The sequence below is a fragment of the Barbus barbus genome, assembly GCF_936440315.1.
Source record: "Barbus barbus genome assembly, chromosome: 43".
Taxonomy (NCBI): domain Eukaryota; kingdom Metazoa; phylum Chordata; class Actinopteri; order Cypriniformes; family Cyprinidae; genus Barbus; species Barbus barbus.
Genome location: NC_136721.1, coordinates 22,299,039 through 22,324,114, shown reverse-complemented (window position 1 = coordinate 22,324,114; position 25,076 = coordinate 22,299,039). Strand labels below are relative to the sequence as shown.

Sequence of the window (25,076 nt, the reverse complement as noted above, 5' to 3'; positions counted from 1 at the left end):
TGCAGCTGTCACCGGGGCAGCGAGGCGCGCTCCCGAGCTCTGCGTCTGTCTCTCAGAGAGCGCGCGCGCGCGTGTGAGAGAGAGAGAAAGTGTGTAGCCTTTTGTGCATTTGAACATCATGCTTCTGCAGTTTCGTGCCGTTTTGAGGAAACGTGCGTGCAGAATCGCTGCTTTTTAGGCGCCTTTCTCATACCAGGAAGAAAGAGAGAGAGAGTCTGTGCAAGAAGCCTCCGCAGACACACACCCACCCCCCACCCCCCACGCAAACACACACACACACACACAAACACACACACACTGCGCCTTCACTCGCGCAGAAGCCGAAGAGCGAGAGACACGGACTCTGTTCCGCTGCTGTGGTTTGGAGCGCAAACACGCATCTGAACGCACGAATCGTGGATTATTACGCGAAGAACGCGCGGAAACCATGAGCTGGGGAACCGAGCTATGGGTGAGTTTGTACCGTGCGCGACGGGGGTCGATGATCACGGCCATGGACTCTGATAACGGGTTCATGGGCACTGTGCGTAAAGCCAAGCCGCTTTGGGAACGCCAGTACATGTGAACAGCAACTGCATCTTATACTGAGAATGTTTATAGAGGTATACACAGTGTGTCCGTGTATATATGACACATATATTAATGCACAGCAATCGCATAACTGCATCTCAGTGTATTTGTAGCCTATAGGTTTACATACATAGATATACAGTATTTATATATGCACATTTATATATTATTATACTGTATATTTAAATATTAATAATATATTTTTTACATAGTATGTATGTAAAAAGTGTGCATACATGTGACCCTGGACCACAAAACCAGTCATAAGGGTCAATTTTTTTAAATTGAGATTTATACATCTAAAAGATGATGAGTAAATAAGATGAAATATTGAGAAAATTGTCCAGATTAAGCTTTTAGCAATGCATATTACTTAATCAAAAATTAAGTTTTGTTATATTTAAGGTAGGAAATTTACAAAATAACTTCATGGAACATGATCTTTACTTAATATCCCAATGATTTTTGGCATAAAAGAAAAATCTATAATTTTGACCCATACAGTGTATTTTTGGCTATTGCTACAAATATATCCCAGTGACTTATGACTAGTTTTGTGGTCCAGGGTCACATATATGCATGCCTAAATACACTTTCTATGTAATTTTATATAGATATGCATTCTAGACTATAATGTCTAAATAATATATTTTTTTAGAAATGATGTTGCATAGCCAATATAAATCTATATCCTTTTTATAAATATATAAATATTCAGAAAATAGCAGATATTTTCAGTAAATCTAAAAATGCATGGATGACCCCAGTATGTGCACATTTTAGTGTGTAGTTTTGATTGTGTGTACACTAGTGATGTGATATCAATGCAGATGTTTAGATGGGTTATTTGTGTTTGTGTTATTGGTGGTGAAGCATCTTGGCCTCATGAAAGAAATTTTCATCTTCTTCAGCCCTGCTGTTGCTTGTTGTCACACCAGTGTCTGTGCATCATCTCTAGGGCCTGTTGTACTTGTCCATGCACCTCAGGGTATTTTTAGTCCATAGCGGTTGTGGTGCGGAAATGTCTTGTGTGTTGTGGTCCAATGCAATGCAAATATCAACATGAGAAGCAGATTCTGTAACAAATTATTTTAATAGGAGAGATCATAGTGTGTCAAAAATGCCCAGAGCTACTTTGGACATAAAGCCCGAGACACACTGCATGATTTTGGGCTGTCCCAGATGAAAGATTGTCATTGTGAAACAACCAGAAATTGCCATGATTGTTTCACAATGCCAGTTTTTCATCTGGGAAAGCCCAAAATCGTGCAGTGTATCTCGGGCTTTACATATACTACTTATGAGTAATTCAGCTTATGAAGCCTAGGATGACCTGACATCTTAAATGTTTGTGTATGATTTAATATTTAGCATAAAATTACCAAGATTTTAAAGATTTCTAGGCTTTGATTTGGTTTATACAGGTTAAACAACCTCTTTTTAAAGCACTGGTTTGTTTGATACAACATTGCATTAGTATGTGAAGTATATGCTATATTAATTGGCATCTATCTGTCTGTCTAGCCATCTATTTAAGGCCATTCAATCTATCTAAAACCTTGAGATTTCAAGCTTATAAATCCACTTTATACTTTCTTATAAACTTTTTATATATATTGTGAAAAGTGCTATACAGAAATATTTGTATTAATATTTGTTTATCAAGAGTCTGATTTAATGGGCTTTTTGCAGGTCAGGTCGGAGAGTCCCCTGATGCCAGGGGCCCGATTGATCGCTGACTGAATCCTCACAGTCTTTGTTTGTATTGATCAGCTTTATAGACTGTATGACAGTGGCTCGGTGACCTGCGCTGAGCTGTGTAATGTGATTGCTGTGTATTTTACTGTCCTTCTGTTGTTATTCACAGCATGAGAATCAGTGACATTACAAATCTAGAACTAGAGTTTGTTAAAGCAGTAAGACAATCAAAGTTAAGCATTACAGTGATTTTATCACGGATTACGAGGGTGAATTGTGGTTCATCCATAAGATTTAGCGTTGGATTTATAGTTCAGTTTTGGAATTGGAAAAAATAAATAAATTACATGTTTATCTAGAGCCTGCGTTTCAACTTTGGTGGTTAGAACATGTTGCATACTGGAAATATAGCAGTGCATTTACTATCTGACTAGTGCATGACTCACACATACACACACACACACACACACACACAGACACACAGACACTAAAGAGCCAAGTAACCGAGGAGGCCAGTATCATGCGTCACAACCGTAAGCTGCCGTCTGCCATGTTGTGGATGCCCACTGGCACCAAACCAACATACACATGCATTACGTTCTCTTTATCTCATGCATACTCTGCTCTTTCTTTTATTAGGTCCTGTTTATTGTATTTTCTCTATTCAGCAAACTAAACCTAAGCCCTCAGCAAGCATGTGATGACCCTTTCTTAAAATCAGCACAAATTTAAAACTAGCAACATCCTTTATGCTGCAGAGAGAATGAAGAGACGAGCTGAATACTACTTTTATGACTTCTCCTAAATACAGATATGACAAAAATAGGAAGCGTAGCATGCATTTCATGACAAATTCAGCTAATGTATATGTGCATTTATTGCGCCTGTGACTATGTATAGAATAGCATACAAACATACTTCTCTTATCTTTGAAATATAGGAAGTACAGTACAGTATGCTGTTTTTTTTAGCATGCATACTGAGAGCTGCCTTGGCAGCTAACTTAATTAAAATAAGTTACAAAGTAAACAAACTTTATTAAAAAAAATAAAATAATAGAAATGACAACAGAAAACACAATTAAAACTGAAAAAAAAGTTACTCTGAAATATACACTAGTAATTGTATGTAAATAATATTATTAAAATAACTTTATAACACACTCAAATGACAAATGTGCAGTATACACTACAAGGAATACTGTATCCCACGATGCATTGCTTTGACATTCCATTTTCAGTGTGAATGAATCACTAGTAGCTTTGGCTGCAATTATTAACACACTTACTGATTCATTATTTGAGATGAGCGACAAACATTACAGCATTCTATGCTAAAATTTGACATTTATTTATTGAAGAGGAATAACCCCTTGAGATGAACCATCTCGTTTTCGAGGGGGTCCTCAAGTCCAAATACAAAATGCAATGCAAAGTAACCGCAGTTTCCAAGTTGGCAACTTGACACCACTTTCTTGCAACATGTGACAGCAATGTAGCATATTACTGTTTAAAACAGTGTTTAATAATACTTACTGTACATATAAAACAGTATAGCATAACAATCTGAACACTGTACTGTAAACATGGAAGCGTGTGACTGTTGTGTTGTTGGATGCTCAGTGAAAGCCTGATAAAATCTCATAATGGCAAATTTTCTCTTTCCTGCTTGTATAAACACACGCTCCCAGCTAATGAGATGTTATCATTTGCACAGTTTCTCATTGTCTTTAATTTCCTCGTCTCTTTAGCAGGTGAGCTCTTTCCTACTTCAGCGTTTTCTCCTCTTTCTCCCACCTTTTCTCATTCTGTTTAATTCTTCCCTCTCTTTTGTCTCTCTTCTTTTGGCTGTGCGAGCGACTCCCACCGGGTGTCTCTGTTGTAGGAGAATCAGATCAAATGATTCATCCCTGCAGATCATTTAATCTCAGTGATTCAGAAGATCATCCCTGCTGGTTCACTAGTGTTGACTCAGTGAGTCAGCAGGGAGTCGATTCATACAGAGCAGTGAAAAACAAGCGGTACAGTGGCTGTGAGGAATGCTTGACTGTAATTGGCCACTTGGTTACAAAAATCTGGAATGCTATTGGCTGTTTTAAAGAGGAATGCTGGAACGTTATTAGCCCTTTCTTGCTTATTACAGCCACAAAATGGCAATCCATACCCTGTAATTTCCCTTATTAGATTTTTGTGTATGTGTGTGTGTTGCATGACTAGTTTTTCTTAGCCAACAGGCCACAACAGAATGCAGTGTGATCAAAGTAGATCACTAAGTCCTCCAAAATTGATCAGTATATTGTACAGAATAACTATTTCAGTGCAATGCAAGTGAATGCGGAGTTGTTGAGCTACAAAATGACATAAAAAGCACAGTAAAAGTAGTCTATATGATGCATGTGGGATATTTGATCTCTTCTGAAGTAATACAGTACCTTTGTGTGAGGAAGTGACTGATATTTCAGCAATTTTACACTGCAAACATTTCCCTCCTCTGCAGTAGACCGTCTCATTCGCACTTGTGTTAAATTTTAATATCGTGCCTCAAAACACATGACAAGAGGTTTGACTTCTATGTACTAAATGAATTAAACATAAATTATTCTCATTTGTGTTGTGACTATTCATAATTAACATCAAACCTGGGTAATTTTTGAAGATCAAATGAAAATGCACCAGACCCAATTTATTTTAGTTGTATGGGGAAAAAGCAGCATGAACATTCTGCAAAACTTCAGAATGCAAAAGTTTGTAATGACATTAGGTTGAGTAAATGATCAATAAATTGTCATTTTTGGGAGAACTAACCATTTAATGAAAGTTTGGAAACAAGGGCTGCACATGGGAAAATATGTGATTTTTATGCTAAAAATTAAGGTTAAAATTTTTTTTTTTTATTAATTTAATTTAATTTAATTAAACTTTGTTTATTAGTAGTTTCCTGTGTTTGTTCGTAGGGCTATAAAATAAAATATATACTATAATTTAAAAATATTATATATAAATACTAAAATAATAATAATAAATAAATAAAATAAATATTGCTATTGTATTATTCCAATGTAAAATATTTTAGGAAAGTATTTAAGAAAAAATATGATCTTATATTAAAAATATAAATAAGTATTACACACTGTACCTTTAAATCTCTTCTCTCTGCTTTTACCCTTGAGTGTGTCGTCCTGCAGTGGCTCTATAATGAAGAAAGGTTCTACTGTATCTCCATCCTACTTTACAGTCCCTGTGGGTGTGCATGTGTGTGTGTGTGTGTGTGAGAGATGTATGGAGTGAGTCCTCAATCTCTTTGGTGTATGGAGAATGATTAGCGTGTGGTTAAATCAAGCGAGGGGGATGGGCTCATCCTGTGAGGAGAAACAGGAATGTTAAAAGGGAAAGATAGATATGTTAGAGGTGTGTGTGTGTGTGTGTGTGTTATCAGGTGAACGCCGGTGCAGTCATGCTTTAGCAGTGACGTCATGGCAAATAATCACGCACAGTTCATTCTCGCGTCAGAGTGCTTACGTTAGTGAGAATAAAAGCACCGCTCTGCTATTTCTTTATGAGAAACGCTCACAAAGATAAGAAGCCTCACGTATGACCATGTGTGATTCATTTATAAAGAGAAACATTTGGTGTAGAAACAATATTCACTCAGAATTTGCTAGTAAACTTCACAAACAATTACAAAGACTTTGGATAACCATCTGTCATTCTATCTGTTTTTTGGGCCTCTGTATCTGTGAGGCCCTGTATCTCTGTACTTACACACATTTCATGATTTCTCTCTGTGGTTATGAGTCATTTAGCGGAAGGAAGTGGCATGACAGGAAGTGATGTCTCATCCTCATGAGAGGCACTGTTGCACTGAATTTGTGAAGTTGTGCGAGCTCTGAATGATTCACGGTGTTTAGCAGCAGAGGAGGTTTAGCTTTTAGTTTGTAGGCTGTATTATAGGTTCAAGCGTTTCCTCTGTGAGCCGCACCACTGATGAATGTTGTTTGGAGAAACAGTACACCTCCATCCACACATAATGACTGTTTTCATCTCTCTGTAGCAGTAAACATGAAATTTGGCACCGGCTGATGACATCATCTCCGATACACAGTGGCACTTCCTAATGACATCATCAGTTTGGAATGCTGCTCTGTTATTTAGCTTAAAATTATGTAGGTGTAAGTGTCTGTCATTCCATATATCTGTTGCTCTATCTATCGTTCAATCTGATGTTCTTCTCAGTCATTCTGTTGCTCTGTCGATTGTTTTTTTTCTATCGGTTTGTTGCTCTATCTACCGTTCTATCTACTCATCATTCTGTCTATCATTCTATCTATCTGTTGTTCCATTTATCATTCTGTCGCTCTTTTGTTCAATCTGTTGTTCTATCTATCTATCTATCTATCTATCTATCTATCTATCTATCTATCTATCTATCTATCTATCTATCTATCTATCTATCTATCTATCTATCTATCTATCTATCTATCTATCTATCTATCTATCTATCTATCTATCTCTATCTATCATTTTAGCTGTCATTCTATCTATCTGTTGTTCCATCTATCGTTCTGTTGCTCTATCTATCAGTCTGTCGCTCTATCCATCATTCTATTAATCGGTTTGTTGCTCTATTTATTGTTGTAACTATCTATCATTCTATCTATTTGTTATTCTATCTATTGTTCTATCGCTCTATCATTCCATCTGTTGTTCTGTTGCTCTATATATCATTCTGTTGTTCCATCTATCATTCTATCTATCTGTTGTTCCATCTACCATTCTGCCCATCTATCGTTCTATCCATCGTTCTATCTATCTATCATTTTAGCTGTCATTCTATCTATCTGTTGTTCCATCTATCGTTCTGTTGCTCTATCTATCAGTCTGTCGCTCTATCCATCATTCTATTAATCGGTTTGTTGCTCTATTTATTGTTGTAACTATCTATCATTCTATCTATTTGTTATTCTATCTATTGTTCTATCGCTCTATCATTCCATCTGTTGTTCTGTTGCTCTATATATCATTCTGTTGTTCCATCTATCATTCTATCTATCTGTTGTTCCATCTACCATTCTGCCCATCTATCGTTCTATCCATCGTTCTATCTATCTATCATTTTAGCTGTCATTCTATCTATCTGTTGTTCCATCTATCGTTCTGTTGCTCTATCTATCAGTCTGTCGCTCTATCCATCATTCTATTAATCGGTTTGTTGCTCTATTTATTGTTGTAACTATCTATCATTCTATCTATTTGTTATTCGAATCTATTGTTCTATCGCTCTATCATTCCATCTGTTGTTCTGTTGCTCTATATATCATTCTGTTGTTCCATCTATCATTCTATCTATCTGTTGTTCCATCTATCATTCTGCCCATCTGTCGTTCTATCCATCGTTCTATCTATCTATCATTTTAGCTATCGTTCTATCTATCTGTTGTTCCATCTGTCGTTCTGTTGCTCTATCTATCAGTCTGTCGCTCTATTCATCATTCTATTAATTGGTTTGTTGCTCTATTTATTGTTGTAACTATCTATCATTCTATCTTTCATTCTATCTATCTGTTATTGTATCTATTGTTCTGTTGCTCTATATATCATTCTGTTTCTCCATCTATCACTCTAGCTATCGTTCTATGTAGCTGTTGTTCTGTTGCTCCATCTATTGTTCTATTTATCGTTTTGCTGATCTATCGTTCTATTACTCTGTCTATCTGTCATTCTGTCTATCACTGTCAATCGTTCAATCTGTTGTTCTGTTGCTCTATCTACTGTTGTATTGTTCCATCTATGGTTCTGTTGCTCTATATATTGTTCTATTGTTTTGTTGCTCTATCTATCGATCATTCTATCTGTTGTTCTGTCTTTCTGTCATATTGTCTAGTGCTCTGTTGCTCTATCGGTCTATCTGTTGTTCCATATATCGTTCTGTCGCTCTATCTATCGCTCCATTGTCCATCTACGTGTCCTTCATCTATGATTCTATCTATTACTCTGTCGCTATCTATTAATCTGTCTGTCTATTGTTCTGTGTATCATTTTGTCATTCTGTCTATAGTTCTATCTATCTATGAATGTGTCTCTCACAATGTTTAACTGTCCAATTAAAGCATTTATTAATCTAGAAACAACAGTGGCCCACTTTTTCATTGCTCTCTACTGTCTTTCCCTCTAAACACATTTTACGTTTATTGGATTTTTACGAATATCCAACATTGGTAAATGGAAATGATGTTAAAGGCAAGAAAGAATGAAAGAGAAAAGTTTTTTTTCATTGTCAAAAACACAAAGATTAATTCTTAAATCTCAACCATTACAGAGAAAGTTACAGTTTTCAGATGCTTTAGGTTTAATTAATGTGTGATTTAAATGAAGCATTTTTCTGTGTTATTTGTGAGTGCGTGTTTTGTGTGATGGATTCATAGGTTTTATGGTACATTATATCGTATTATTGCAAATCTGAGAAACCAAGTATGCTTTATTTCAAGAACAAGCTCTTGAGTAAGAAAACAAGAGCTTTGTGGCTTTCCTGAAGAGAGCTTGTGTGTGTATGAGCCCCTCTGCCTGGAAGCTCACAAACACGTCCATTCAGAGAGGAAGTCAAGTGTGGCAAAACATGTGATTGTTTCAGAGACAAAGAGAGAGAAGCATATTTCATAACTGGAGCACGTTTGAGACACTGCTTGCAGAAACAGTCCAACTGGATGTTACTCAATTTTTCAGCAGATTAAGTCTATATCATAATTATATTTTTCAATTTCTGATTGGTGTGAAAGATGCCACGGTGATGCTAAGTGGTTTTAGATAGTTTCGAGTGTTGCAATGTTGCATGTAAACCTGTTTAATGTAAACAGTAATATATAATTATTAACAGAATATGTACAGGAATATCTATTTTATATATATATATATATATATATATACACGAGGACTTCCTATCAGTATTGTTAATGTTAACTAAAACTAAAACTTCAAAATTATTGTTAATTGAAATAAAGCTGAAATAAAATAAATTATACATATTAGATGGCAATTTTGCAAGAAAAATATTGCTTTGTTAACTAATAAAATACAAATATTTAAGTTGAAGTACTAAAATTACCAGAATTATAATTTAATTAAAATTAAATTAAAGCTAAATAATATTAAATTTAATATATTTTTAAAAAATAAACTAAGGATGACAAAAGCACATAAGAATTACTCAAATTAAAACAAAAATTAAAAAAATATATAAAAATAAAAGCTAATTCAAAATATTAATATATAATAGTATATAAATAATTCTAAAATAACGCTGCTTCCCATTGACTTGAAGTGCTGGAAAAGTAGTCAAATGATCTTAATTGAGAAACCCTAACATTAATCATAAAATGTATATTTTGGCATTTTTTTGTATATTGTATATTTTGTATATTAATATGGATAAACCTTATAGTGATGCTGAACCCAAAAGAATAGCTAGGTCAGATCATAATCATATAAGAGTGTATGCTGTGTATGACATGAGACATAAATCTCTGTTCTGTTTTGAAACAGGAAATAAAACAATGAAAACCATTTATGATATAACTGATAACCTTTACTGCAACCTTTAGGGCTTTCACTTCTATTTGCATGTAAATGTCTGTGAACTAAGAGCTCATTCGTGTGGGAATGAGGCAAGGTGGACGGTCACACACACACACACACACACACACACACGCTTGCATGCAGTCACATATCTGTCATAGTCACATTTGGACACACTGATCGGACGTCTCAGCTGTCCTGCTTGGGTGTGGCTACTGTAATAGTGAAGGAGATCAGCCCATTGACTTTTAGGGAGTCATGGACCCTATTAAGGGAGAGACGCTGTTAAAAGTCCAGCAGTTACGGGTAAGTTAAGTTGAAGTTGTGTATGTGTGTGTTTGTATTTGGTGCACTATATACTTTGACATGAAGTTAAAGTCATGTCACACTAAGGCAGGTTGCCTGGTTGTCCTGACTAACTGAGGCATGGCTATGGTTTATAGTTAATATTTAAATGAATTGAGATTGAAATTATAGACGATTATACATAAATCCTGTTAATTTCCTGGAAAAAGTGTAACACTGCTTTCAAAATATTGCTCTGTTTGAGAATCCCGAACAGCTTTAGCAAACTGACTGATTTAACCAACGGTTTCGGTTTGGGGGTGGGACTAACTTGACTGACCAATAGAAAACAGGGACAGTGTTGAGCGAAACCGATTTGAAAACAATCATTATTTTTGCAATTTTGTTGGTGACAATGGCATAGAAAATAAATTTGATGTATAAACAAACAATTTTTGAAAATTTGAAGTTGAAGGACTGAAATGGTATTTTATTGTAAATTACATTTTATTTACAATTTTATTATACTCCAATAATTTTTGTTTTATGTACAAACATTTTTTACAGTGTAGGCTACCTCAGTTGGGATGCGGTGATATGCCAATTCTGGCTGATGGCAATATATTTTTTAAATATTATAGCCAATATTAAAAATGAATACAATTTTGTATGAGCATAACATGCTAAAAGCTAATTTGAATAGATTTTTATCAATGGCAAATCAATATTCTGCTGCTTAACTGAATTTAAACATGACAGCATTATAATGTACAATATTAAAATTTGAATAACTCATAACTAGTCATTAATAAAAAATGTTTTACACTAAAAATGATCAAATTGTAAATAAATCAAAGATTGAATACCTTTTACAAAAAAAAAACTATTTAAATTGTTCTACTTCAAACTGTTAGCTTTTTTTGTTTAATTCAACATGTTTCTTGCTGTTTATTTATAATTATTTGTAAAATGTACAAGCAATTTTTGAATTAAATTTCTTTCAAATAAGTTCTACACCATTTTTTTTCAGTGTAGGAAAGCTGGTTTCAAAAATATGGCTCTTAATGTGTTACATTTTTGCTGTAGAAAGTAATGTAAAAGTAATCAAAAGTAATCAAAAAAGTAGTCTAAAATATACAAATAGGCAAAATCCATAATTATTCATTGTCAGTCAATAGCTGATGTGGTCAACAATAAATATTGTGCATCTTTGTGTGAAAGTGTTAAAGTGTTTGTGAAGGAATACAGCATACAGTACATACATGGTGTGTGTTTTCTCTTCTTTTGTGTGTGCGTGTGTGTGTGTGTGTGTGTTCAAAGTGAGAAAGATTTGATGTAGCAATCAAATTGTTTAACTGTAGCCACATGGCTGGTGTGTTAGACAGCAGCAGACCAATGAAACGCGCAGTCAGACGTGCACGTGAAATGTGTCCCGTATGGTGGACGTTTGCATCATCTATTGAGTTTCCGCTGAACCCAGACGATTGTTTCTGAAGACGGAAGATAAAACGATTCCCTGCTGCTTAATCCGACCTACAAATAGACTGCAAGACTGGGACAGTTCTTCCCCTTCTATAAAAAAACACACACCAGAGCCCAACCCAGGCCACCGGCCTCTGGAATGACAAGCAAATGTGCACTAACACACACACACACACACACACACACACTGTCCTGCTGCTGGGGTTGCATTCTGCCCTGTAACTGGAGCCAGCAAGTGTGTGTGTAAGCATGTGTCTGTGGTCACGCATCGACAACTTAAAAATAGTATTTTTAAAGTAGAACAAGAGAAAATTAACAAGCAAAAGCAGGAAATAATTAGACACATTCCCACAATACATTGTGAGCTGTGCTAGAAACAGTGAGTGTTCATGAGGGAAGTGTGCACCTGAAGTAGGTCACCTGATATTTTTTATTTTTTATTATCGTTGATGTTAAACATGAATTCAGAAGACATGGAATGACACGTGGGTTGTTATATTGCTTTTTTGGAGCTTAACAGTACCAGTCCCCATCCACTTACATCATATTAAAAAGAGTTGTGTGAACATTCTATAAAATGCCATCTTTTGTGTTTTATGTAAGAAACAAGCATCATACAGGTTTTAAAAGGCTTGAAAGTAAGCAAATGAAGGCTTAGGTGAATTTAAATTTTTGGGGTGACTGTCCCTTTAAAAGTGAGTTTCAGTTGTTGAATACTGCAGATATTCCAACTACTGCTCAGTTATTAATGCTGTTTTGTCTGTGATGACATTTAGACCAAACTTAGACTTGTTTGTCCACAAATTTGTTTGTGGGACTTTTTGTCAGGACATTTTAGATTCCCGACTTCCTTAAACATGTGAGTATGTGGAAATGACCTGTACAGAGGCACCTCACAAATGTGTGTTTAAAATTACAGATGAGACAAATGACCATAATTTGTGTCTGAGTGCCGCATGCAGTCGCAGAGCCTCTAATAAAACCTTGATAGCGTGACTTCTGTAGATAATATGTGTTTTACAGCCAAACGCATAACGGCATGTTGTTACGCTTCTCTGGAATGAGCATACTAAGAATTTCTTGGTTTTCCAAATGGATTTTGTGCACAAAATAAAGAGCTATTATGTTGTTAAATCTAGCTTTGAATGGCAAATGAAAATTCTTTAGAGAAATAGCGATTTGTAAATGAATCAGTCTTTTGAATAGAATCTTTTTTTAAAGAATTAGTTGATTCCTTTCTGAATGATTCGCTCATAAATCATGCTCTGTTGAGATCTACGGAAATAACTGTTTACTACTTCTGTAAAAAATAGTCTTGGTACTCGGCCACCAGAATGTCTCCTAGGACTCGATCTTTTCTTGTGTGTGTGTGTGCATCGTATTTGCATAACAGATTTTGAAGCTCCATTATCAGTGATGTGTTTTGTAGCACTCAAAGTCATTTTGGTGTTTCCTTCTTCCTTCACTGTTGCCTAGCGACCCTTGAGGTTTCTGAATAAATATTTGTGTGCGGTGCAAGCGCTGCTCCTAATTTATGCAAAGGTGAGAAAATGTGCATCGCTGTTTCGAATTAAGGAAAGTATCTTGAACTCACGACCATCTTGAGATTATCATGCAAATCTATAATCAGAGTTGTTCTATTCATAAAACATACAATGATAACACTATACACTACTGTTTAAAAGTGTGGGGTCAGCAAGATTTTTGTTTTTGAAAGAAATTAATGCATTTTATTCAGAAACTCATTAAATTGATCAAAAGTGAAAGTAAAGAACTTCAAATAAATGCTCAGCATATTAGAATGATTTCTGAAGGATTTTGTGACACTGAAGACTGGAGTAATGATGCTGAAAATTCAGTTTTGCATCACAGGAATAAATTACTTTTTACAATATATTCAAATAGAAAACAGTTCATTTAAATTGTAAAATATTTCACAATTTTTACTGTTAATTAAAATTTTTTTTGATCAAATAAATGCACCTTTGGTGAGCATCTTTCATGTAAATGCCATGTATATGAATATGGTATGCATTCAGTACCATGGTATATATATCAATGTATCATTGTACTGCAGTTTTTGAAAGAGCTGCTGCTGAGAGATTGCTTTATTGGCAGGTTTGCTCAGGTTGATAACGCAATGTGATCTTTCTGACGACACATGTGAACAACATGCATGAATAGCAGCTTTGTGAGTTGAGGCACTCTGGGAACCTCTGATAAAGCTATCAGTTCCTCTCTTTGGCTGTGAACCCACAAGCTGCTGCTGATTGGTTTATCATAATGTCAATCATTTTCATCCCCGTGCATCAAGAATTAAAATAGATTTGGAAAATGGGATCTTTCTACTTGCTAAATACTATTGTAAAAAAAACACGTATGCATCATAAAATCCTTGCTGTCACATGACCTTGTCACATTGCATAATAGGGGCGTCCGGTTTCCATCTTGAAATAAATATGATTATTCTGCACTTTTGATTAGGCTACATTTTGTGTAAATGTTTTAACTTTCATCAGTCTGATTAAATAATGAGCAAAAATAGAGAAGTAGAGATGCATTGCATTATGGGAAACAGTATTCCATGCAGTGTGGTCTGTTGTTCTTACTGCACATTTATATATATTTATGCATAGCTATTCCATAACTGTGTATATTTGCATATTATACACACCAGTTGAATTTTTGTATCATTTAGTACTATTATATTAGAAATATTTTGAATTAGTATTTCTATTTTTAAAACAGTAGTTGTAATATTTTGAATTAGTTATTTTTTTCTGTTTATATGGTATTTAAATTAGTATATTTAATTTTAAAGTTTTAGTATTTTTAGTTTTTTGTTATTTTGTTTAATTTACTTTTTATTTTTTTTTAAACAGGTCTATGTGGCTTTTATTCATTTTTTTTTTTATTCTTTTGGTACATCAAATTAATCGAAAATAAATATTATTATTATATTATATGTATTATAGAAATATTGCCTTGGCAACTACCTGAAATAAAATAAATTATATGTAATTTTTTTTAATGTTCTAGTTTAGGTTCTAGTTTTATTTACCTATAGCTCTCATGCATACTGCAGAAATAGAAACTATTAGTATAATTATTTTTTATAAGAATAAAAAAATTTAAAGTGTGACATGCATGCATGTGTACATTTGTCCCTTTTTTAGAGAAAAACTTCTCATTTCTCAGTTCCATGTTTGTCCTTGTTATGAACTCAATGACTTCTTCTTTCATAACCTGACATTCCATCCTGTCCGGCTCTCATCCAATCACAGAGCGGTCCATTATTGTGGAAAACATGCCATGCATCACTCAAACCAGGCTCCGTTTATGGCCATGGCAACCATACTGTTTTGGCAGCGCCAGTAAAAACAGCGCAAGTAACGATTTTAGTCATACTTCGTATAACTGACACAAAATATGGAAATTTACAAATTTATTGTGCAATGTGACAAATATGGTAATACTATAAGTTTTAACTTATTTCAGTATTCAGAATGATTCTTAGTGGTTTAATTTTAATTTTGTGGTCCAAGGCAAGGCAGAGATTGTGTTTTTTGTGTCGTTGTGGGAAGGGAAGTGAGAGGCAAAAAACAGGAAGCAGTTACAAGTACCCATTTCAGTTTATTAAGCATAGAAAGAACGAGAGGACAAGTGGTTTATGGGCTTTCAGTCTTAATCTGATGTAGATTTAAAGGCAAACTCTCTAAATGTAAGAGAGAAAGTGTTGGCTGACTATAAAACTTACCATTGCTAGCCATAGTTTCTGCAAATTAAGAACGTGGTGAATCACTGTTACTGTGAAAATATGCTTTTTAAAAGATGCTTAAAGCTTCTAACATTCCCTTATGAATTTATTTTGATTTGCTTATTCGGTTATTTTGGTGGCAACGATGGTTACCATGGCAAACCTTTTTACGTTTCTTTCACATTCACGGCTGCGGTGAGTGTGGGGTTAACAGGGTTGCCAGATGTTGGTTATTTGATGAGCGAGTTGCCAGATGTGATTGTGGTGTGCGTTGTGAGCTGCAGGTGGAGTGGTGGATGGAGCTTTATTGATTTGGCTCTGTGTTTTCTGCCCAGTGAAAAACCATTAAATTCCTCTTCACTAAAAGCAGCTGAACAATAGATTACCTCAGCCTGCACGACTTTCTTCCTTCTGTCTGGCGTATCCCTTTTCCTTTCTTCTCTTTTCATTTTGGCCATTCTAAATCATTAGCTCTTTAGACAAATCCTCCGAGGAAGTAAATGACCTCTGTATAAAAGTGAGTTTGTAGTATTTGGTTTGTATTTTAGGCATACACCACCATTTAAAAGTTTTTGAAAATCTCTTCTGCTCACCAAGGCTGCATTAGCAGTATATTATTATAATTTAAAATAACCGTTTTCTATTTGAATATATTTTAAAATATAATTTATTCCTGTGATGCAAAGCTGAATTTTCAGCATCATTACTCCAGTCTTCAGTGAAACTTTCACTGCATCATCAACTCATTTGGTTCAGTAGGATGTCTCTGGTCTGGGTGATTTGGTGATTTCACTGTGACTTGACATCTTCCATTCAGCATTAATAAGGATTCATTGCTCTTTTCTTAATGTATACTTGTTTTTAAATCTGATTACCAGCAATCTATACCCTGAGCGGAAGAGGAGTTTACTTTCCTTTTTGTGTATCTAAGAGCTTGTGATAATCTGAATACTCTGTGTGTGTGCGTCTAAATTTAGTATTTCACTCTCACCTCTTTAGGTCTGCGAGTTGAATCCTTGGATTACCATCCAACCTTTGATCTTTAAGCATTCCTGCCCAAACCTCAGCCTACGGCTGTCGCTATCAGTACAAATGCAGTGTTGTGTGTGTGTGTGTGTGTGTGTGTGTGTGTTTCAGGATGGAGAGGCACTAAACCTGATAAGGCTTCTCTTCTCTCATCACACTCTGAACATAAGCGACCTATTTATGAAGACAGATAGAGACAGGAAGAAGTGTGTATGTGTGTGTCTGTGAAATGATTGTGAGTGATCAATATCAATTTGTTAGTTTGTCATTGACAGGATGAAATTTCGACCACAGGATCTGTGTGTATGAATTTAAACTATTTAATTGACCCGATGTCAATATCTGAATTGACCCTATTCACTTTATCAATACACATTTATGCTCTTATTGTTTGAGATTTGTTGCATGTTATTCCAAAGAAACAACATTTATATCAAGATGAAATATAATTATTTAGTTATAATTAATAATATATTTCTCAAATATTATATAAAATAAAATTATTTTACAAAAATAATTATGTAATTAAAATAGAATTACATTTTTTAAACATTTTATTTTAAATTTGTATTTTTCCAGTTTAGAAGTTCCTTTATCATTGGTTATTTTATTATTTTTTGGTAAGTTTCCTACTTTTAATATATTTAATTTTTACTTTGATTTTAATATTTTAGTGCACAAAATTGTATAATTTGAAAATATTTATTTGAAATTCGGTTTGTCACATCACAGTAATGTTATTGCTAAATTGGGACATTTTTACTTTTTTAAATAAATTGTGGCCGTTTTTATTTCAGTTTAATTTAATTTTGGAGTTTTAGTTATAGTTATTTTTTTTTATATAATTAAAAATTTTCTAATTTCTAATTTTCTCCGCCACTAAAACAGCTTTCCTTTTCCACTGACATCATTGAGCCCCCTTATATTTTAGCCCCTCCCCCTAAACTGCTTTTCACATGGAGCCACTTCCAATCAATTCTCAAACTAATTCTCATTGACTATTCCATTTCACATTATGGAAGTAAAATGAGTTTCAAACCTTGACTTAAAATTCTTCACCTTTTAATAGTTCAGAACATACGTAGGAAGTGCCTGTGTATTTGGCACATGGATCTGTGTGTGTGTGGGTGACTGTGTATCAGATTTCCACTGGCACACATACCCAGTATACTTTCCCTGTCACTATTAAACACACTCGTACACACACATTCAAGCATGCTGTGCTTTCTTTGAGCATACCACTGTTAAAAAAACACACATAAATGTGCACTGTGCTCCAGCAGCTGTCTGTCTGTTTGTGTTTTCTGAAGGCTGGGCAACCTTCTATAAAGATGTATTTCCAGAAGACGGCAGGACAGATACCAGCTAGCAACTTCTAGTCCTGCCAAGCCAGACTTTTCACTGTCAAAGTCACGTCAAGGCCAATTTGAAGCTTTTTCTGGCCAAGAACGGCCTGCTTAGACAGGAAGAGACTGTCTGTATATTTTATCAACATGTTAAGTGACCAACCAATGTAGTATGTTTGGCCAGAAGTTTGGAATAATTATAATTAAAGTCTCTCATCCAAGGCAAGTAAAAACAGTTATATTGTGAAATATTATTACAGTTTATAATAACTGTTTTCTATTTGAATATATTGTAAAACGTAATTTATTCCTGTGATGCAAAGCTGAATTTTCAGCATCATTACTCCGGTCTTCAGTGTCACATGATCCTGGAGAAATCATTCTAATATGCTGATTCGCTGCTCAGGAAATGTTTCTTATTTTTTTTCAATGTTGAAAACAGTTGTGCTGCTTCACATGATGCTGAAATTTCAGTTTTGCATCACAGGAATGAATTTATTATTTTTTAAAATTGCAATAATATTTCATAATATTCCTTTTTACTGTATTTTTGATTAAATAAATGCAGCCTTGGTGAGCAGAAGAGACTTCAAAAATCATGATTATTAAAAACTTTTGTCCGGTAGTGAGTAATATTATGCCATGACCCACAACATCTTCGTAGTTTCATTTCTGCGTTTCATTACCTGTGAAAATCTCAGTTTGGTGAAGTCAACCTCAGAGGTGAAGTCAGAACTCGTCTTATGTAACATAATAATAAGGATCATTAGGCAGGAGAACAAAATGGATAAATGCTGGAAATTCAACAATGAGTGAAGTGTGTTTGAGTTGCACAATCGGTCTGGGGATACGGGTTTTTGAAGGTGTGTGGGGATGAAAGTGCATTGTTGATGCAACTTCACAATGTTTGTGTGTTTCTTTGAGCCGAATTCTAGCCGGTAATCAGCTTAATAACAAAAAATGCCATCAAGTTCACTGCGTCGCTTAATCTCCCAGTGCATGATGGGTAATCGGCCACATTCCACAGTGGCTCAGAGCTTGGAACTCGTTTCTTTTCCTTCATCTCAATATTTTAGACGTTTTGTTTATCTGTGTAATTTCTACCTATATTTTAGTTTCTCTTAATATTTTCTCAGACTGCGCTGTTTTTGCGTGTTAGCTCATGATGATGCATGAAGAGCTGTATGATGTCTTGAACAGACGGCGGTCGGTGGGTTCGCTCCGCTGGTTCCTGGAGGAACCAGACCCTCCGGCCCCTCTGCCGCTCACCCCGTTGCAGGAGTTCCTGCAGAAGCTCCTGGAGATAAAGATGCACATCAGTGTGAGTAGTCATAGCGAACGCATCCCTCAAAGCCCAGACTGGACATACAGCTTATTAAATGACTCTTTGGAATATTTTATTTTGATTGGTCTAATGTGGCATTATGTGTTAAAATATTTTGTATGATGGCTTCAAAACTACATAATTAATTGTTGTCTTAGGATACTGATTTCTTAGTGTTATGTCTCTCGTATCACTCTGCACTATTTTGAAACCAAATGTTTCATTTTTATTTATTTGATAAGTAGCCGTGCAGTAAAGTCCAGTCAGCTTTACGTCGGAGTCTTGAGACTGGATTCATGAAACCATTTTTAAGAATTAAATTCCTCCTACTTTTTGATTTCATATTAATTTTAAGCTTAAGAAAATATTTTGTTCCTAAGAATTTTAATAAAATCAAAAACAAATTAATTCTAAATAACTTCTTAAAGTTAAGATAATATTATTCTAATATAATACTACTTAAATAATAATACAACTATGAATAATATATTTATCAATTATTATTTTATAGTATTTTAAAATAAATATTTTATAATATTAAACATAATTAAAAAAAAATTTAAATAAAATTGATCCATATTGAATTATTATTATAAAATGCAAGTTTGTAAGGGTGTTCATAAAACCCTTTTATTACTGTGATCAATTTTAGTACTAAAACTATTTACTAGTATTTGAGTACTAAAACTATTTAAAGTTATTAGAGTTTGTAATTTACCTCTATGATATTAACTTATGGAAAGGTTTCACTAGTTTGTGTAGGTTTTTCTATTACAAATTTAACACATAAGCTTCAATGAAGGCTTAATCAACAATGACTAATTAATTATTCATCAGTGGCTATAGTCTACTTATCAGGGTGGTTTGTTCAGTGTCAGCTTGGACTCTTGACTTTCCAGCACACATCAGCAAAGCTTGAAAGTGAGTTTGTGTGGCTGAGATCACACAGAATGAACATACAAGTGTGTGTTAATGTGTCATCCTTCCAGTCAACGTGGCTCAAATTCTAGCTCTCTCTTGTGGGTGAGACTTTGAATGTGACAGACAAATGGACTCCACCCTAAACCACTTCATTTACTTTTTTTAAGAACTGAAGCTGTTACATCAGGAAATACGTAAAAATGTGAATCACTTTCATGCAATTCTCTCTCTATCTCTCTCAGTACAGTTAAAGAAACCCTAGTGACGACCAAGTGTATAAGTGTAGTTTTTGCCGATGACACATCTAAAAAAAGCTGATATGTATGTCAGAACAAATATTTTAAACATTTTATACATGCTTTAATAACAAATACGCACTATCAACCACTCAGATCACTCCAGCAACCGTATAGCAGCATGCTATCAAACATTCAGATCCCCTTAGCAACTTTCATGTCACAAAGACCAATGTTGGTTATAGGACCATCCAAGTGTGTGTGACCCTTCTGTGTATCATGACTAAGAGGTTACAGTAGCTCTGTTCTGCCTTTTTCTGCAGCACAAAGACCCAGTGTGAAAGACCAATGGACTGGCATTCGTACACACACACACACACACACACACACAAACTGCTCAACATCTCACACAAATATTTCTCCCTGAATGCAAACCGCCTACAAGCATCCACAACAATGAACAGAGGCTATTGAACAAAAAGAGAGACGCTTCTATATTCTACAATGAGCATAACTTCAAAACATCTCATGACGATAGAAAAACCCCTACCAAACACACTCATAATGCACAATAGCTATGTTTACATGCACGAATTTGAACTTTGAAATCCGATTAATGTATTTTTTTTAGCAACGCAGCCTCAGTCACTCAAATCACCCCAGCAACCGCATAGCAACGTTCTATCAAACAATTAGATCACCCCAGCAACGCACTTACCATGAAGACGGAAATGAACATGCGCGTTCATATGAAGTAAATTGCATGTAAACATACATATAACTGCACTGAATGTGTGCTGAAGGCATTTCTGAATCCGATTAAGAAAATATTCTGATTCAACCATTTTCTTGCTCATATTTTTTCCTATTAATTGGATTCCTATTGACCACTTCTTGTGGTCAATAGGACCACAAGAAGTGTTGAAATTTCACTTGGATCAAGCTCAATCGGATATTGAGGTGTTTACGTGAAGGCTTTTCAATCTGATTGAGCCACCAAACAGATTACTCGGTTGCATGCAAACATGGCTAATGTGTGTGTGCTGAAACGGTCAAGCTTAACTGGACTAACTGCTCATCAGGGTGTGTTATTCGAGGAATCACTCACGTCTGTTGAGCAAACGGCACTAATAAGATGATCACACTGACCCCGTGTGTTCAGTAGCACATCCGTCACCACAGCGCTCTACATCTGCAGCTTTGCTAAGCCACTTCCTGTGTCGGCTGTTTTTAGGTCAGCATGAATCTGTCAAGCGTTTTCAACTCTCCTCAGGGCAGAAAAACTAAAATAGAACAAATTAATAATCTAATTTACCATGTGACAATATTTAATTCTGACTAAAAGTTCAGGAGAGATAGAGATGTTATAAGGCGCCTGTAATGTCTGTGACTGTTTGTTGCATGCAAAAATGCTAACCATGTTGGTATCTTTGGATGAATGTTGTGAACCGGCCTTTGATAATGTGTATGATACTGTTCACTTTTTGTTCCCTCAAAGCAGTTTTTACAGTTATTTGTATACTTGTGTGACTCAGACTTTGGATATGAGTGTATTTTGGGGAATTTCATGTTGATGGCGTTTTATTTTTCAGTTTCATGGCGTCAACTGATGAACAGAAACAGAGCCCTTGATGTGTGTGTGTTTGGAGTTTTGGAAAATTTCCTTTTGTTGGTAATTAAATAAAAAGCTCAAAACACTTTTGACTTTTTTTGGTTTATTGACTGTACTAACTCTCTACTGCTCTAAGAGGTTGGCTGTGCTACTACAGGCCTCACATTTATTTCCTGTTTCATAATAAGCAGACTAGGAGTCTCTTATCTTATCTGTTTCCTATCTTTGCCAGTAGTAGCATCTCTGTGTGTGTGTTGGTGCAAACGTGTCCAGTTTACTCAGAAGTCAGGCTTGAGTAAACCATTTACAACCAGTAATAAAACGATCTGCTTATTTGCAGACAGAGGTTTACTCATCTCAAAGTTACAAAAAACAAACAAACACTAAATGTAATAAACTTTATCTGCAGTGCTCTTGTTTATTTTAGAAGAAATACTGACCTGAGATCAGATCACCCTGTTCTTATTAACAGTGTTGAGTCAAAGCTGCAGACTGATCTGAGGTCAGTAGTTCGGGCTCATAAATTCAGCACCAGATGTGTTAAGGTTTGCGTTCTAGTTAAGTTTTGTCTCCTCAGAGATATATTTAGCATTTCCTCTCTTTTGTTCTTTGTGATTTGTGTAAATGAGTGGAGCTCTTCATTAGTGAGCCTTTAATTGGCCCGTCCCAAAGTACCAAAGCAGAAGCCTGATGAAGCTTGTCTCTCTGGCTAAATTAAGGCCAGATTTCACAAGGATGTAAATCGTGTTGTGTAGATGTTGAGGGTTTGTTGAGTTCATAGCAGGAGGGTAAATTAAAAACACATTTACTGATTTCAGAAATGCTGAGAGAAAACCCCTTACAAAAGTATACAGTTTCCACCAAATACCTTAGTACAGTAACTGTTTCTACTGTAAAAGTAAAAATAAATTTATATAAAGTCTTCTTAAAACAGTGTGAAAATCTTTCAGAATCTTTTCATTTCTATATTTTTTGTAAATGGTTGTTAGGGCATTGATAAGTGGTTACTGAGTGGTGGCTATGTGGTTGCTAAAATGTTCAAGTTCAAGTTTATTTGTATAGCGCTTTTTACAATACAAATCGTTGTAAAGCAGCTCTACAGGAAATTAGGTTTACACAATATATTTATATATTGCAGAACCTTAATATATTTAACTTATGGCAAAATTGGGCAATTCTGTATGTTGTCTGAGCGTTGGCATCCTCTGAGGGGTTGGCATCATCTTTTCTCAGGTGTTCGGTCATCTCAGATCATTTAAGGGTTGGATCCAGACTGAAGCTTCTGTCATTCCTAGTTACCACGGGATGTTAATCAGAAACAGAGAAACAAATAGAGGCATAATTAGCGTAGCTGCTGTTCCATCTAAGCAAAAATGATTTGTTCAACCCAAGCTAAAGAATAATAATAATGTACATTTGATCAGATATAACTGCAGTACAAGATTATAAGATGCATTATGTGAATGCTTGGCTAAAGAGATGTGTCTTTAATCTTACTTTAAGTAATTTAGCAGACGCTTTTATCCAAAGCGACTTACAAATAAGAAAAAGTAACTAAAACTAAAAGTTAACACTCTGTAAATACTCTATACACACCCATTTAAGAAAATACAGAAATTAAATAAAATTGACAAATGCATACAACAACAACATTTCAACATAATCTATTTCAATTCAAATTCAAATTCAAATTTTATTTGTCACATACATATACATACGTAGTACGACATGTAGTGAAATGTATTGTACGACTGTCCAACAAATTGTCCAACAAAATTAGAAAAACCTCAAGTTTACAAAAATACAAATAGAAAAAGTACAGTAACCATATATACAGAATAAACTAGCAATAAAATAAAATAACAAATAGATATGAGAATAAAAAATAGAATATGATTCTATATAGATTCTATAAAAAGTAAAGTGTATGTCAGTGATAAAGTGTCCGTGTGCTGTGCTGTGCAGTGCAGTAAAGTGTATAAGTGAGTAAAAGGATACTAAAGACAAAGACAAATGGTATGTAAGTCCCACTCATTTATCCTTCCGTAACCTTCTACAAATTAGTGCAGATTGTACTTGAAAAATGTGCAAAGTGGAAGTGTGGGGTGATGTGATTAGAGTGGAGAGTGGTTTAGACTCCGAATGGCCTGCGGGAAGAAGCTCCTCCTCATTCTCTCTGTGTTCGCCTTCATGGAGCGGAAGCGTCTCCCTGAACGCAGCAGAGAAAAGAGTCCATTGTTGGGATGGCTGAGGTCCTTCACTATCTTCCTGGCCCTGGTCAGGCACCGCTTGCTGTAGATGTCCTGCAGGTTAGGGAGCTCGGTGTGAATGGTACGTTCCGCTGAACGCACCACCCTCTGGAGGGCTCGTCTGTCCTGCATAGTGCAGTTCCCGAACCAGGAAGTGATGCTGCCCGTCAGGACGCTCTCGATGGTGCAGGTGTAAAAAGTCTTAAGCACCCGAGAGGGAAGTCTAAAGTCCTTTAAGCGTCTCAGATGGTACAGACGCTGCCTGGCCTTCTTCACCAGGGTGCTGGTATGACAGGACCAAGTCAAGTCCTGCGTGATGTGAACACCCAGGTATCTGAAGCTGTCCACTCTCTCCACTGGAGTCCCGCTGATCGTGATCGGCTGGTACGACCGCTCCTGCTTCGTACTGAAGTCCACTATCAGCTCCTTAGTTTTGCTGATGTTCAGGTGTAGACTATTCACCTGGCACCAACTCTCCAGGTTCTTAATCTCCTGTATGTAGGCCGTCTCGTCGTTGTCTGAGATCAGGCCCAACACAACAGTGTCATCAGCAAACTTAATGATGGTGGTGGAGTTGGAAGTGGCCACACAGTCATAAGTGTACAGTGAGTACAGCAGGGGGCTCAGAACACAACCTTGAGGGGCTCCAGTGCTTAGGGTGATGGAGGATGAGGTGTGTTTACCCATCCGTACGGCTTGCTGTCTGTCCTTCAGGAAGCTGGAGATCCATTGGCACAAGGATGTGCTGAGACCAAGGACCTCCAACTTGGAGGTGAGTGTGGAGGGAATTATGGTGTTAAACGCTGAACTGTAGTCCACAAACAGCATTTTTACATAATTCCCTTTTCTGCAGTCCAGGTGACTTGTTGTGGTGTGGAGGAGGTGTGAGATGGCATCCTCCGTGGAGCGGTTATGTCTGTATGCAAACTGTAGTGGATCCAGTGTGTCTGGTAGTGATGCAATGATGAAGTCTCTGACCAGTCTCTCAAAGCACTTCATCAC

At 35.7% G+C, this 25,076-nt stretch overlaps 1 protein-coding gene across 9 annotated transcripts in view; it reads left to right on the top strand.

The window, feature by feature from the left end:
• Positions 1-284: 284 nt before the first annotated feature.
• Positions 285-25,076, top strand: part of LOC306862850 (formin-binding protein 1-like) — a gene marked incomplete at its 3' end in the record, with an annotated part of 70,222 nt that continues 45,430 nt past the window's right edge. For 5 of the 9 annotated variants that reach the window (XM_079405880.1, XM_079405874.1, XM_079405879.1 and 2 more), the window contains exon 1: positions 10,030-10,142. In XM_079405880.1, coding sequence (XP_079262006.1) covers positions 10,095-10,142 — 48 coding nt within the window. In that variant the 5' untranslated portion in view covers positions 10,030-10,094. Of the gene's footprint in view, positions 452-9,908; positions 10,143-25,076 lie in introns of those variants that run through there. The other 4 variants (XM_079405876.1, XM_079405881.1, XM_079405884.1 and 1 more) reach the window with 3 other exon arrangements.